The sequence below is a fragment of the Notolepis coatsorum genome (genome assembly GCF_963971535.1).
Source record: "Notolepis coatsorum genome assembly, chromosome: 19".
In the NCBI taxonomy this organism is placed as follows: Eukaryota; Metazoa; Chordata; class Actinopteri; order Aulopiformes; family Paralepididae; genus Notolepis; species Notolepis coatsorum.
In genome coordinates this window covers 76,511,110-76,527,983 of record NC_140183.1, presented here as the reverse complement: position 1 = coordinate 76,527,983, position 16,874 = coordinate 76,511,110, and the positions used below count along the sequence as shown (strand labels likewise).

The following is a 16,874-nucleotide window of genomic DNA, read 5'->3' as shown; positions in this document are numbered from 1 at the left end:
CAATTATACGTATGACATTAACTTTCCACAAACAAAGTAATTCATGACAAAATTCAAACATCAAAATTCAGTCATAATAAGAAAATAAAAATTCTATGGAAGGCCAAATTTGACTCATTGAGCAACTACTGTATGACTGTATGTAAAATGATGGTTACAGTTACAGTACACATTCTGTACAGGCATGTCCACAGTGCACTAGAGTGGGAAGAAATACACACACTATTAAAATTATACAAATTATAAATGATGAATATTTGGTCACTGTGCCAACGACATTCAACATTTAAATATAATTTAAAATCAAACCTTTTGCTCTCGGGAACTGGCAAACAGTCATGTTCTTATCTAGTGACAAGCCAGCAATAATATCACCACCTTCACTAAAACCAGAAAACAGCCCATAACAGCTGTGGGACCACTCAGCAACATCCCATGGACCGGCAGCGGTCCCCGGACCTGAGCTTGAGAAACACTGACCTATATAGCTCATATCCACGCCCACCTGTTCACCCTGTGAGGGAAGAGTTGGCCACACATGGACTGCACAGAACCACTTAACACTACAGGATGGGTTGGACGGACCAGGGAAGGGGATTCAGAAGTGAATATCCCCTGACAGAACTGAACGTTCCTCCGCTGTCCAGTACATGTGTCTGAATGTTCTATCGTGGTGTTCCCAGACGCCCAGTGGGTTTGACCTCCCCCCAGTGCCTCTGTGTGTGTGTGTGTGTGTGTGTGTGTGTGTTTGTGTGTGTGTGTGTCGGTGCCCTGCCCATGGCGTCACAGCCTGGCTCACCCCCTGCTTTTACTAGATTGTGAAACTTCCTTTCTGGGACTGTCCTGCTTGCCAGATGTTTCCTGAGTCCCGCCATGTTCCCCTGCTCACCCCCCACCGCAGTGGTGAAAGGCAAAGGGAAGGAGAGAGCGAGGAGGGTCTGCCTCTCACTCTCTCGTTGGCGCTAAAAACACACACACACACACACACACAGGGACACCTAGAAGTCAGTCCGTGCTTCAGAGTCATCTCTGTGCACTGCATGCATCTCTGCTACTAAGCCAGACGGGATTTACTTTAGCTGCAGTGAGAGGGGAGGCCATAACTCACCTGCACACACGCACAATAGTCAGATACTTACACACACATACTCACTCACAACAATACACAAAAGCACACATACAGAACTGAAAATACATTCATTCTCGAGTTGTTTGCCCCCCTCACACACCTGAGGGAGAGAGGAGTCCTGCTGTTTTTTTTTTGCCTGGTTTTGAAGACCCTTCTGTGGGGGGAGCATGTCGTGGGACTGTGGCCTGAGGTACATGTTCTCCGTGTCCCCGTGCACGCTGCAGCCGGGAGGCGTGTGCGTCCTGCATGACAACAAGGAGGACCTGTCACGGCTGGAGATGGTCCAGAAACTGGCCAAGGACGGCTGCCGCTTCCTCCAGAGTCACGGCAGCAAGGCCCCGGAGAGGACGGGCGAGGTGAGGAGACGACAGCACACAGTGCAGTTACGGTACACTCAGAACTACCACTGTACATCGCTGCTGTCGGGACAAAACCTCATAACTCCATTTTTTTTATTTTTATTTTTATTATATAAATCAACTCCGTAGATCATCCTCCATATGTGTGTGTGGGTTTTACAAAGTTTAAACAATGGGAAAGCATTAAACCGATCATCTGTCTAAACCTCCTAACTCTATTCACCCTCAAATCTGTGTTAGTTTTTTTCATCTGCTGAAAAGTTGGGTTTTTGGAGTTATGCGGTTTTGTCCCGACAGCAGCGACATGTAGTATAGGGAAAAGAGGGATTCAACGTGCAGCTTATGTTACCCAGACGTCCATGCTTTCAGACCTCGTTATCTTCATTAGACGCATAAAGGAACCCTACAGATAGAAGCGTAATCTTTCCTCTTTAATATGCACATTCATTCCAGACTGTCAACGGTCTTTGATCTTGGCAGTGATTGAAAAGGTACAGGCTGAAGCATAATGCTTGTATATGCCGCTGTCCTACAGTATTATTCTTATCAAATTAAAGCCTCCAAAACAAAAACAGAAATAACTAAATAAAGATGATTCAGATGTGTAGCCCTCAAAAATAGCTATACAAAGCATTTTCTTGAAAACCAAAAGCGAATGACTTCTTACATTCTTAAATGTATATCAGCATTGTTCCACAAGTTAACCCCCGACAATAGAAATACAGCCTTTTGAACAGTAAACATACGTACGTCTCTCAAATCATTTCACAAAGCAACAACCGTATCACAGTGAACACATCAGTGAAGCCTCTGTATCAGCTATAGTCCTCTAATTACCGTACTTTAGCTCCCATGCATCTAACTCAATTAGCATTAGTCTGCTCCTTGCATATTCAGTTACAGTACATTAGATAGCACGTTTGGCTCTGGGCCACAGCACTGCTGCATGCTGCGGTCGTGGGAGTGTTTCATAGTCTGTTTCTCTCTGCACTCCCTTCATAGCCTCCCATTCGTCACACTGATGTTAATTTGTTGTTGTTGTTATTATTGGCTCGCACGCGTATACTGTAATGTCTCCGCCATCTCTTCCAAGACGGATGGTGTCATTTAAATTCAGTCCGTATTATACTCTGAAATACTACCTTTTTTGGTGCACAGAAACTCACAGTACGTCGTGTCATCAGTTTACCATAAGATGTACGGCTTGAGTGTACAGTAGATATGTGGATACGCTCTGTATCAGTGTACTGGATCCTTTGTAAGAGAGGAGGCAACATCTGAATAATGACAGCTGCCTCCTGCCCTGATAACCCTGTTTTAGTAAAAGTGTGATGGATGGTGTAATTTAAATTCTGTCCGTACATACTGTGAAATACTACCTTCTTTGGTGCACAGAACACTCACAGTACTTTGTGTATCAGTTTACCATAAGTTGTACGGCTTGCATGTAGATATTTTGATACACTTTGTATCAGCGTATTGGATCCTTTGTAAGAGAGGAGACAACATCCAAATAATGACAGCTACTGCCCTGATAACCCTGTTTTAGTAAATAATGTATACTGTTGTTAGTGTATCAGGAACATTGCACACTTCAGCAGTCACCTGCACTTTGTCAGCGCGCCAGGTATGTCAGTGCCACTTGGAACCACCATTGCCACCGCCCTCAGTTTGACCCCAAGTGCAAACGCGGCCTAATTCGTAGAAATTGGCAGCGACTTCAGATCAACTGTTGGTTAGGAGCTCAGCAGAAAAGCGTGATTGTCCATCGTCACGGTGAGCTTCAGTTTTCCCCTTCCTGCCAGCTGTATCACAGTGGAGGACGGTTCTGCAACAATGGTAGGAAACGTTGACGTAAGCAGCCCACGCCAGGCCAGACCAGCCCAGCCATGCCAAGGTATTGTGTGGCTTCAGGGTGGGCTCCGGTACAGCAGGTCCCTGACCTTTTCCACAAATGCTGGACCAGGCCTCCTTATCTATGTCGCAATACGCCCACCGCCGTGAACTTTATCGTATATTGTGGGCCGTTGCCAATGTCGAACCTTGCTTTAATGCGGCACATTGTCTCATGTTGCTGTCGAAATGTCAACTCAATGTTATTCTCAGATAAAAGAAGATATTGTTTCTCCAAAATGTCAATGTTTCAGAAAATTAAGCAGAACAGTTTCATATCGATGACATTTCTGGATATCATACAGTGGGCTTCTCTTCACAGGATGGTGTAAACCTCTAATTAAAGTAAAACATGAAAGCCATTGAAGTTACGTCATTTTCAAGATCAAAATGCTTTGTCAACAGCATTGTGCAGGGGAAAATATGCATATTGTACCTTACTGTCGTTTCACCATCCATGTAATCCTACTGTAGCAGTAATGGCCAGACACGCTAACCTTTCATTTAATGCATTACCTTATCTGGTTGTTTTAAAATGACGAGAGATTATCTGGGATTGTTCCCAGATTATAGAATGATCTCAAGTAATCCAATGAGACTTCAACATGCGTGTGACTGACATGCAAATGATACAGCCCTGACATGCAACCTAGAACCTAGAAAGCAGTTAGCATGTAAATCTCTGCTAGTGGATACTGGGCCGCTCACCATATAGCCTCCACTTCTACTGGGCTGTATGGGAGGAGGTTCTGTAGGAAGGAAGTCAGGAAGGTCACGCAATGTTATGCAATCTCCAATAATGTTTACATTTTCCATTTCCCACTCGACACACACCATACTCTATACTGTCTCAGATGTATTACCGGTGACAGATATGATACCCACCACTGGGTCCTTTATGAAAAGGTTGGATGGCCTTCTCTGGTTTTTAAAGCCCTTTTTGGTTAACGTTCCTCTTATGTCACTACACTGTTGGAATGGAATCTTGGAACCTATTCCACATGTTCAAATGACTGCTTGGTTCTTAGGGCTCCTCCAGTTTGCTCTGAACTAGGAAGAACAGATTTTTCCTTTGATGCTTCCAACACCTGAAATGTCCTCCGACTGACTCTGAAGGTTCTTCCTTCTTTTGCTGCATTTAAAAGTATGACCTCCGACCACTGTGTGTCGACTTGTATCTGTCTTAGCATATTTTCTTTCATAGTTTATTCTCATTTATTGTGCCTACAGTACTATTAATTGCAATATAATTGCTGATAAACTATGTCTTGTTTTGTAAGCTTGTCGTCGCTGTAAACGAGGGTAACCTCTGTGTCTTAGTGGCTCGGGAGGTAGAACAGTAATCCGGAAGTTCCCGTTTTGATTCCCACTCCTCCCGGGCAACGTGTCGAAGTGTCCTTGAGCAAGACACTTAACCCCTAACTGCTCCCGATGAGCAGGTTGGCACCATGAATGGTCGCCTCCGCTGTCAGTGTGTAAATGTGTGAGTGAATGGGTAAAATCTTAGGAACAAATTGTAAAGCGCTTTGGATAAAAGCGCTATATAAATGCAGTCCATTTACCATTCTTACGAGTTGAAATTAAATGAAATTAAACAGCTGGCTCTGCTAGAATACGCTTCATCTCCACTGATGATGCGGTCTCCCAAGTACTGCACAGCACCCTCTCTCACCTGGACCGACAGACGGGGGGCTATGTGAGACTGTTGTTCATTGACTACAGCTCAGCGTTCAACACCATAGTCCCCACCAGACTGGTGGACAAGCTGATCGAGCTGGGTCTGAGCTCCGCTCTGAGCGCCTAGATACTGGACTTTCTGAGCGAAAGGCCCCAGGCGGTCAGGGTGGGGGGTCAGACCTCCAACACCATCACCCTGAGCATCGGGTCCCCCCAGGGCTGTGTTCTGAGCCCCCTGCTGTACTCACTATACACACACGACTGTGTGGCCAAGTTCAGCTCCAACTCCATAGTGAAGTTTGCGGACGACACAGTAGTGGTGGGGCTGATCTCGGACAACGACGAGAAGGCCTACCGGGAGGAGGTTGAGGTACTGGAACGCTGGTGCCAGGACAACAGCCTGCTCCTGAACATTGGTAAAACCAATGAGCTGATCATGGATTTTAGGAGGAGAGAGCAGGAGACACACACACCACTGAGGATAAACGGGGCTATCGTGGACAGGGTGAGCAGCTTCAAGTACCTGGGGGTCCACATCTCAGAGCATTTGACATGGACAACACATATAGACTCAGTCGTAAAAAAGGCGAAGCAGCGCCTCTACCACCTGAGACAGTTAAGGAAGTTCAGAGTATCTGGGAAGATACTCCAGTCCTTCTACTCCGGAGCTGTAGAGAGCATCTTGACTGGAAACATCACTGCCTGGTATGGCAACAGCATGGCACAGGACAAGAAGGCCCTACAGAGAGTGGTGCGCTCAGCCGAGCGTACCACGGGTATTGCACTACCAACCCTGCAGGTCCTATACAACAAGAGGTGCAAATCCAGAGCCTGCAGGATAATGAAAGACCCTCACCACCCCAACAACAGCCTGTTCATGCTGCTGCGGTCAGGCAAACGCCTGCGAGCACCAGTAACGAGGACAGAGAGACTTAGGCTCAGCTTCTTCCCCCAGGCCATCAGAGCCTTGAACACTGAACTCTCCACGCACAAGCACACATGAGCACACACACAACACACACACTGTACACGCTCACACACTAGCAGCCACTTTAACATGAGCACACACACACTCATGCTGCACACGCTCACACTATGGACACTTTACAGAAGGAAAGGTCACTTTAAGAATAGTATAGTAGAGCTTGAGATTGTAGAATATAGCATTGTATAGCAGTGTACATAAAGACCCAGTGCCTCATCCGTAGCTAACAGTGTACTGCACTGCCACAGGACCTACAGTAGCATGTCCTACCATGCTCTGTAAATAGCTCATGTACAGATACCGATATGCCTATTTTGTTACTTGTTTATTGCGCTCTATTGGTTGGACTCTTATTATTATTACTTGTATTATGCACATCGTTGCGGGCGAGACCCCCCGCATTTCACTGTATACCTGTATGCCGTGACAAATAAAACTCTTGTATCTTGTATCTATCTTGATATCCAAGCGGAGACCATGTTCTACTGTAGTAACGTCACATCTCTGAAGAGAAACACCATACCGCCGTGTCCATTCGCCCTCCTCCTCGGCCAATGCCATTACCTATGCAGCGTGGAATCCAATGAATTTCCAATGGAGTAGTGGAGCATCGTCGTATTCTCACCTGGTGTATAATCTGCCAGAGCAAGTGGACCCGCAGATCACCTCGTAACATAGCCTGTGCACATTCCACGGGACTACAGCTGTTCTGCATTGCGATGCACATCTGAGTGGACGGGGGTGTTTGTTGTTGTGATTCATGCTCGTTCAAGCACCACCACAGTGTGATGCATAGGCGCTTCTTACCGCATGTTCCTCCCCTCTCTGGGGGCAGTGTTATTGTGGAGGGCTGAGCCGTGTTATTGCTGCTGGAGAATAAATATCCCACAGCCGGGCTCTTTAGCTTCCGAAGGACGGTGTGGTTGACTCTTTTTTAGATTTATCTTCCCAAGAGGGTTTGCATAACTCATATAGGATACAGTAGACGGAGTCAGCAAGCTATTGGGTCTCTCCATCCCTTATAGTTTTATATACATTAATTCGATTAGATTAAGATTTATTGTCATTACAAGTACAGTACAACGAAAAAAGAGGTTTGGCATCCAACCAGAGTGTAAATGTAACAGTAAAGTTAATATACAATGTACAGGAGATTAAACTGGGTATAAAATATATAGATTAGTACTACTAGTGCTAATCAGATGTACAGAGTTGTAGTATTAAGATGTGATACAGGTATAAAGGCACTATGGTAGAGTAAGTCATAACTAGTAAGAGTAGGTAAGGTATATGTACAGATATAGATATAGTATCTACAGATATGTAAAAAGGATTATATGCAGGTACTGTATGTACAGACAGAATGAACAAGAATGAAGATATCCAGCAATATTATGCATTTATTTTCTGAACATTTTACAGACCCTTGTCTTGTACGACAAGAACTTGAGCATTGCACCGATGTTCATGTTTACCTAAGACCTCAGCAGATCCGAATGATTGCACTATGTTGTATAGTTTTGAGCTAAATCAGGAGTTACAGCTACTCACTTCTGGAGAAGAAGCAGACGTCGCTATGCCAAATGCACTCAATGCATAGGTTTCTTTCCTCCAAGAACACTCTCTCCCCCCCCCCCCCTTTCTCTTTCTTTCTCAGAGACCAATTTAGTCCAATCCGGTGGATTCCTGCCGTGTGCGTCTATCTGTATCATGTCAGGACTGACAAATTCCAGCTCCTGGTCTGTGTTCCATACCGTCCATGTCTGAGATGCCAGTCACACGCACAGAAACACAGTCCGTGTGCCTCTTTCTAAGCCAGCCGGAAAATGTAAATAAAGATACTAATCTTGACCGCAGGAAAAGAGGTACATAATGTATGTTGTAGCCATACATAATATATTTACATTTCGTATCGGCGAAGGTCCAAACAAAACACAGCATGACTGGGAGTTGAACTAACAATGCCTGCGGTGGGGGGGGGGGGGGGGGGGGGGTTAGAGTGCACGCACCACTAGACCGAGGGTGTATCAGGGTGGGTGGCCTGTCTAGCAGTGGGTGCCCTCAGCCCCCACCACAAGCACTGTTCGTTTGACTCCCGATTGTGCTGTTTTTTGGGGGGGACTTTCACCGATACGAAACATAAATATATTACGTATGGCTAAAACATAACGTACATTATGTACCGTTTTCCTGTGGTTGAACAGGAAACGTATTAACGTATTTTAAAGCGAGATCGGGGCTGAACCGGCACAGTGTCTGTGAAAGCCTGAGAGGAACAGTATAAAGCAGCCGGGTGGTGAACAGTGGTGTTTGACTGGACGTGACCCCCCCCCCCCTGATGAATAATGTTCTCTACGACACACAGACAGCGTTGGACTGAGTCCCAGGGACGCCACTTGTCCGGGTCACCTCCAGGCCAGAGGCAGTGACAGTGACAGTGTGTCCCGTCCCGTGCACTCATTAACAGCATCCACTCTAGACAGGACCCATTGTTTTTAGACGGACACATGGTGACTGCATAGTGCATCCAGAGCACGGGTCTGCAGCTGCAACGGCAGGATCAATAATTCATTGCAAGTAATGGCGCTGTCTAGCGGGAACCCCTCTCACTTTGCTGTTACAAGACCTGATGATCTGATGAGTACATTCAAGAACCCCTCTCACTTTGCTGTTACAAGACCCGATATATAACCGACAGAACTTTGAAGAGATATCATTGTTTGCTTTCATTCTAAAAGAAGAGTGCACGTCACACCCGGATACGGAGAAAGGAATTGTTGTTGTTGTTATACAGCTCAGTGTTTCTGGGAATTCCTTTTGTACCTCCCCTGCCCTGACCCTGAGCCGAAGGTCTTGTGACAGGATAACACTGTCTGGTATGATCCAAGAGACACACCTAAAGCAGGAGAGAGAGTGTGTGTGTGTGTGTGTGTGTGTGGTCACAATGGGTACTCCTGTGTGTGATAGTGTGAGTGATTGTTGTGAGTGAGTGTTGCGTTTGTGTGTGTTCACAGCGTGCACTCCAGTGTGCAATTGTGTGTTGTGAGTCTGTGTGGAAGCATGTTTGTGTGTATGTTTGAGAGTCAGTGTGTGTGTGTGTGTATGTGGTCACATGAGCCTGTAACGTCATGCAATGTTGTTGGCTTTGCGTGTGTAAATTCCAAACTCGGCTCAAAGTCCTGAATCACAGTAGTCAAAGCTCTGCTGGAGAACATTACCATTAATGGTCCTTTTCTGTGTGCATGAAAAGAACTGTGCAGCGTCCCAGATCTGCCCCTCTGGCCAATGGTGTCGGGTCTGAGCTGGAGATAAAAGTCTGCCCAGTGATGGGACACAATAATGTTTTCTGTCTCCGTAGCGTGTGCTGTGCTTGTAAAGAGTAGAGTAAAGCTGATAAATATGGATACATTTTTTTTAGACACTATAAAAATAGATAAATAAAAAATACTAAAATAAAAATAAATACATTTTTTTATTTAAAATAAAGTCAAATGACTAATTTACACTGTCAAAGATGTATCATCTGTAGTGTACCACAAAAAGAAACAAAACAAACGACCAATGTGTGATTGTGTGTGTGTGTGTGTGTGTGTGTGTGCAGTGCGCACGCGTGTTTGTGTCTGTGCATAATGTGAACGGATCAAAGATCACTTTAAACGTGCCAGGAAGCCCTGCTGTGCGGGAGGTCCCAGGATGCAATAGGCAATTAGAGCAGAAAACTGCAGCCGCTTCCAGTCCGTCTGCTGCCTAATTGCACGGTCAGAGGCTTCTGTTGTTGCGTTGACTGATGGCTGTGGAGAGGTGGGTGCAGAGGAGAGGAGGCACCGGTGCAGAGGAGAGGAGGAGGCACCGGTGCAGAGGAGAGGAGGAGGCACCGGTGCAGAGGAGAGGAGGAGGCAGCGGTGCAGAGGAGAGGAGGAGGCACCGGTGCAGAGGAGAGGAGGAGGCACCGGTGCAGAGGAGAGGAGGAGGCAGCGGTGCAGAGGAGAGGAGGAGGCACCGGTGCAGAGGAGAGGAGGAGGCACCGGTGCAGAGGAGAGGAGGAGGCACCGGTGCAGAGGAGAGGAGGAGGCACCGGTGCAGAGGAGAGGAGGAGGCACCGGTGCAGAGGAGAGGAGGCAGGCAGGCAGGCAGGCACCGGTGCAGAGGAGAGGAGGAGGCACCGGTGCAGAGGAGAGGAGGAGGCACCGGTGGAGAGGAGAGGAGGAGGCACCGGTGCAGAGGAGAGGAGGAGGCACCGGTGCAGAGGAGGCAGGCAGGCAGGCACCGGTGCAGAGGAGAGGAGGAGGCACCGGTGCAGAGGAGAGGAGGAGGCACCGGTGCAGAGGAGAGGAGGAGGCACCGGTGCAGAGGAGAGGAGGAGGCACCGGTGCAGAGGAGAGGAGGAGGCACCGGTGCAGAGGAGAGGAGAGGAGGCACCGGTGCAGAGGAGAGGAGGAGGCACCGGTGCAGAGGAGAGGAGGAGGCACCGGTGCAGAGGAGAGGAGGAGGCACCGGTGCAGAGGAGAGGAGGCAGGCACCGGTGCAGAGGAGGCAGGCAGGCAGGCACCGGTGCAGAGGAGAGGAGGAGGCACCGGTGCAGAGGAGAGGAGGAGGCACCGGTGCAGAGGAGAGGAGGAGGCACCGGTGCAGAGGAGAGGAGAGGAGGCACCGCTGCAGAGGAGAGGAGGAGGCACCGGTGGAGAGGAGAGGAGGAGGCACCGGTGCAGAGGAGAGGAGGCAGGCACCGGTGCAGAGGAGAGGAGGAGGCACCGGTGCAGAGGAGAGGAGGAGGCACCGGTGCAGAGGAGAGGAGGAGGCACCGGTGCAGAGGAGAGGAGGAGGCACCGGTGCAGAGGAGAGGAGGAGGCACCGGTGCAGAGGAGAGGAGGAGGCACCGGTGCAGAGGAGAGGAGGCAGGCAGGCACCGGTGCAGAGGAGAGGAGGAGGCACCGGTGCAGAGGAGAGGAGAGGAGGCACCGGTGGAGAGGAGAGGAGGCAGGCAGGCACCGGTGCAGAGGAGAGGAGGCAGGCAGGCACCGGTGCAGAGGAGAGGAGGAGGCACCGGTGCAGAGGAGAGGAGGAGGCACCGGTGCAGAGGAGAGGAGAGGAGGCACCGGTGCAGAGGAGAGGAGAGGAGGCACCGGTGCAGAGGAGAGGAGAGGAGGCACCGGTGCAGAGGAGAGGAGGAGGCACCGGTGCAGAGGAGAGGAGGAGGCACCGGTGCAGAGGAGAGGAGGAGGCACTGGTGGAGAGGAGAGGAGGAGGCACCGGTGCAGAGGAGAGGAGGCACCGGTGGAGAGGAGAGGAGGAGGCACCGGTGCAGAGGAGAGGAGGAGGCAGGCAGCGGTGCAGAGGAGAGGAGGAGGCAGCGGTGGAGAGGAGAGGAGGAGGCACCGGTGCAGAGGAGAGGAGGAGGCACCGGTGGAGAGGAGAGGAGAGGAGGCACCGGTGCAGAGGAGAGGAGGAGGCAGCGGTGGAGAGGAGAGGAGAGGAGGCACCGGTGCAGAGGAGAGGAGGAGGCAGCGGTGGAGAGGAGAGGAGAGGAGGCACCGGTGCAGAGGAGAGGAGGAGGCACCGGTGCAGAGGAGAGGAGGAGGCACCGGTGCAGAGGAGAGGAGGAGGCACCGGTGCAGAGGAGAGGAGGAGGCACCGGTGCAGAGGAGAGGAGGAGGCACCGGTGCAGAGGAGAGGAGGAGGCACCGGTGCAGAGGAGAGGAGGAGGCACCGGTGCAGAGGAGAGGAGGAGGCAGGCACCGGTGGAGAGGAGAGGAGGAGGCAGCGGTGGAGAGGAGAGGAGAGGAGGCACCGGTGCAGAGGAGAGGAGGAGGCACCGGTGGAGAGGAGAGGAGGAGGCACCGGTGCAGAGGAGAGGAGGAGGCACCGGTGGAGAGGAGAGGAGGAGGCAGGCACCGGTGCAGAGGAGAGGAGGAGGCACCGGTGCAGAGGAGAGGAGAGGAGGCACTGGTGGAGAGGAGAGGAGGAGGCACCGGTGCAGAGGAGAGGAGGAGGCACCGGTGCAGAGGAGAGGAGGAGGCACCGGTGCAGAGGAGAGGAGGAGGCACTGGTGCAGAACTTGTGTGCGTTGCAGCCTACAGTAGGATCCTCATTAAGAGCCACTCACTGACTCCAGACCTGCCCTAATGCTGTCAAGCGGCCATCACTGTCTATTGATCAGATACTGCATATATTTTCTTTAGGACCTCGTGAGTAGCAGCCTGATGTTGATACTATATCTATATTCTGTACATATCACTTACCTACTCTTACTAGTTACGCTGCTGGCCAGTACGACTACTACCATAATGTCTTTATACGGCTGTATCACTGTACATATTAATACAACTCTGTACAGACATCTGATTAGCACTACACTCAGTAGTACTAATTTATATTTATACCCAGTTTAATCTCCTGTACATTGTATATTACTATTGCGCTCTACTGTTTTCCGTTTTCGATTTTAATATTCTATTCAGTGTCATGGACCTCTATGTTAACGTTAAAAGGCATACAGGGACCCCGCGAGTGCAGTACCGGCCAGATCCTGCTAGGTGGCAGTATCGCCCACCCTTTGAAACCCTATTCCAGACTGTGTGTCACATCTAATCTCGTCCGGGTGGAGAATTTTGGTCCCGGCAAGTCTAGCGGTTCACCCGATCACATTGGAACGCGTCCATGGCCCCTCGATGCATGTGTTGTGCCGGATTATGTCGGGGACCCGATGGACACCAATACTGGAAATCGCGATCAGACAATTGGAATATTCTTTTTGGAATAACCCCGATCAAAGGTAAGGACTATCTGACGTCAATTCCACCTTGATCCTAAATTATTTCATATCGATCCAGTCGATCAACGTATGTAGTATTCAAAACGAATGCCGTTGATGACGATGCATTCATGATGAGACATATACCTATTATATACCTTTGATTTGGAAACAGTAGCATGTCCAGGCGCGCAACACGAACGCATTTAGCAAAATTCACATATCGCTCCATAGCGCCGTTTTCAGGAATTAGCCAGGATCACTCTGAAACTATACAATATTCAGGATGGGATAACACGCAAATGTATACATGAACATTTTTATTCTTTTTCACATGTTGAATGAGGGATAGTTACTGTCAAATGAGCCATAGTATTGTCTCCATAGCTATAATATAGAATATAGAAATAGCCCTGCAAACACCTATAAATGCCTATATAAAGTGTGGCGCATTTACTACAGGATGAGGATAATAGCTGGCAGAGAAAGAGTTAATGTATCACATAATTTTAACGTGGAATTAATATCAAAATAAAAGCACGCGTTGTTGAACTTGATCATGCATATTTATTAGAACATTTTATTACAGCACTATGTTATCAATACACATTTATAAAACAAGGCATATTTAGCCAAAATATGTTGCCAGAGCATATACATTATTATTATTTTAAATTTTTTCAAATGTACAGCCAATGCTCAACCCCACTGTCACCTACCCATGACCCCACTTTGGGTCGCGACCTGTAGTTTGAGAACCGCTGGTCTAGTGTGTGGTGAGAGCACTTGCCCCCAACCACAAATATTGTTAGTTTTACTTTTGCACAGTTTTTTTTTATTAAATCTGTTTACTTATAATTTACGAAACATAATTAAATGACTATATTGAATATATTACGTATGGCTATAACATAATGTACATTATGTACCTTTTTTCCTGTGGTCGAGATGAGTACTTTATTTGCGCTTTCTGATGAGACTGCTTGCGAGTAGGAAACACAGCGGTTAGTATTACTATCACCACTCACTCTATTATTGACATATTTACATTGTACAGTCAGCTGAAAATCACCTTCATTGCATTTTAGAAACGAGCTGTACTTACCACCAGGTGTACGTATTCTCTAGGCCTGCCATCAATATAGTTTATGTGTAAAAGTCATGCCAAATCAATATTCTATCTGTAATGTTGTCTCTGAGGGAACTGTATGTCTCCATCTGTAATCTATCCGAGTGTGTGTGGGTGTGTGTGTGTGTGTGTGTGTGTGTGTGTGTGTGGGTGTGTGTGTGTGTGTGTGTGTGTGTGTGCCACCCACTGCTCCAGCTATTGGACCTGCTCCCCACTGAGAGTGTGTCCACCACTGATTGGAGCCATAAACAGCTCAAAATGATCTCATACCCCCTCTCTTCTCATGAAGCACCGTCCTAGACCATAAAAACAGCTCTAAAACGCAAGCTCCTACGGTGGGCCTGAGATGATATGCATGCGGGTTGCCAGTCTCGGATATTCGGTTCATCATCATCTTTTTTTTTTTTTTTTGGAAAAGGCTATGTTCTTCTTTGTTTACCTGCAGACATATACTGTAAAGTATTGGATGAAAAGGTAGCAATCTACATAATCATTTGTTTATTTCTTCATGCCGATGCATGAGATGCACTGAAAGTGCTGACGTCCTGCCAGGGGGATAGTATTTTCATTGCCTGACTTGTTGTGGCAGAAAGACATCATCATCATCCAAGATGTAGTCTCTGGTTTACAGCCACTGCTTTGATGAGCCACGCGCTGCACCATGAGGCCGGCGGCTGTGGGTCACATAGCTGCTATTATTCAGTCGCTTATTAGCTGTCATTGATCCAGTGACTTAAAGGAGAGGAGAACAAGGAGAAGGAGTGTGGTCTGGTGTGGGTGAGAGAGAGAGGGGGGGGGGGGTATATAGAGATATATGGTAGAGAGAGAGAGATACTGTAGATGGGAGAGAGATAGAGAGATAGAGAGAGAGAGGGGGGTATATAGAGATAGATGGTAGAGAGAGATACTGTAGATGGGAGAGAGATAGAGAGAGAGGGGGGGTATATAGAGATAGATGGTAGAGAGAGATACTGTAGATGGGAGATAGAGAGAGAGAGAGAGAGAGAGAGAGAGAGAGAGAGAGAGAGAGAGAGAGAGAGAGAGAGAGAGAGAGAGAGAGAGAGAGAGAGAGAGAGAGAGAGAGAGAGAGAGAGGGCATGCAGCACCCAGAGGTGGCATCAAAAGCACCATTAAAAGTGTGACCAACCCCCCAGCACATAGGAGTACCGTAAGGACACACATTGATTGATTGATTATTTTATTAACAGATTGCAGAATGGGTACAATACAGTACGGCTCAATACACACAATTGGGCGATGCAGACCAGAGAAAGACTTTCGTCTTGTTTACATCAGGGTCCCCCTTTTTCAATTCATCATAACATAACACATATCGAGTGTTTAACGGTTTAGAAGATACGTCTTCTCCAGACACCACCAATAAATTAACTACTCTCTGAGTAGGAGTTGTTAATTAAAATATGTATGAATTTTTCTTTTTTTTTTAACATTTATATTAATCCCTGAATGGGGGCCTGCTGATAAGAAATGAATAATGATATATGGAAATTCCCTTTCATCTACAGTGCTGCCTTTGACAGGGCTTTGTGATGTAAACCAGTGCTGATGTGTGAAGAAAATACAGGGAATCTCCTTGGTGATAACAACGGCCCCCTCCCTCTCTGTCCTCTCACTCTCTCTCCCTCACTTTGTCCTCTCTCTCCCTCTCTCGCCCTCCCTCTCTGCCTCCCTCTCTCTCACTCACTCACTCACTCACTCACTCTCTGTCCTCTCTCCCTCCCTCTCCCTCTCTCCCTCCCTCTCTCTCTCTCCAGCCCCAGAGTGACGAGGCGGTCCACGTTTGTCTGCGGGAGCGGGGCCGCGATGTGTTGGTTCTCAGGAGAGTGTCGTCAGAGAGGCCAGCCCCCTCCACGGCTACGATGGGAGGAGGGAGAGCGGAGGAGAGGCACAGGAGGTAAGCCTCTCCCCTCCCTCTCTCTGTCTCTCTCTCCCTCTCATCATTCTCCTCCTCTGCCTCTCCAGCTCACACACTCACTCACTCACTCTCTCTCTCAAACACACATGCTTACATCACAGCTCGCTGCACATAAATTACTAGATTGCATGTACTGTACGTGAGTAAGTAGCTGGGGGTTGGGGGGGGACCAGGAGTCTGGAGCTCTGCAGGCTGCCTCGGACCAGAGAGGACCACTCCACTTTCTGGGGCTGGGAGTGGAGAGAGAGAGCCGTTTCCTGGAGGGGGGGTGGGGTGGGGGAGGGGGGGTGGGGGGGTAAACACACCGGGAGACAGGAGTCGGCTGCGGGAGGGGGGGTCGATATGCGGTAACGTTGCTCAGGGGCAGGTGGACGGATGGGAGGGTAAAGGGGGTCATGCTGCAGTAACCACGGCGACGGTGCCGGTGTGAGGGGCACGAGGGACCTCCTGAGAGGATGGGCTCCCGGCCGCAGACCCTGGACCCCCCGCTGCCGCACGCCTCCCTGGTGGAGCAGGAGGAGGACGAGGAGGAGGACGAGGAGGAGGAGGAGGAGGGCTCCGAGTGGAGCAGCGGCGACAGCGCCAGCCGGGGGGCGGAGGCACTCACGGTGCCCACCTTCGACGTCCCGTACTTCCGCTACATAGATGAGGACGGGGGCACGGAGGGGGGGGGAGGAGGAGGGGTGGAGCAGCAGTAGCCGCTCGCTGTCCTCCGTCGAGGAGGACTCGTCCAGTGACTCCGTTGTGTCCGACAGGTACGTGGCGGTGTCCGGGACCCCCGACAAGATCCTGGAGCACCTGCTGAGCGACCTGAGGCTGGAGGGCGACCAGGGGACCCAGGGGACCGCGCAGGCCAAGGAGTCAGGTCAGCAGCACAGTGGAGGGGTGTGTGTGTGTGTGTGTGTGTGTGTGTGTGTGTGTGTGTGTGTGTGTGTGTGTGTGTGTGTGTGTGTGTGTGTGTGTGTGTGTACAGTAGGTGGGCGGTAGGGAGACAGCTGTGTGTTTAGTGTTTACC

The 16,874-nt window shown here is 49.1% G+C and overlaps 1 protein-coding gene across 1 annotated transcript in view; it reads left to right on the top strand.

Annotated features, from left to right (window-relative positions):
- Nucleotides 1–1,054: 1,054 nt before the first annotated feature.
- The window catches only part of rapgef5b (Rap guanine nucleotide exchange factor (GEF) 5b), a 42,898-nt gene continuing 27,078 nt past the window's right edge, over nucleotides 1,055–16,874 (top strand). The window contains exons 1-3 of the mRNA XM_084336361.1: nucleotides 1,055–1,485; nucleotides 15,699–15,838; nucleotides 16,615–16,724. Of these exons, the coding sequence (XP_084192487.1) occupies nucleotides 1,297–1,485; nucleotides 15,699–15,838; nucleotides 16,615–16,724 (439 nt within the window). The 5' untranslated portion in view covers nucleotides 1,055–1,296. The remainder of the gene's footprint in view (nucleotides 1,486–15,698; nucleotides 15,839–16,614; nucleotides 16,725–16,874) is intronic.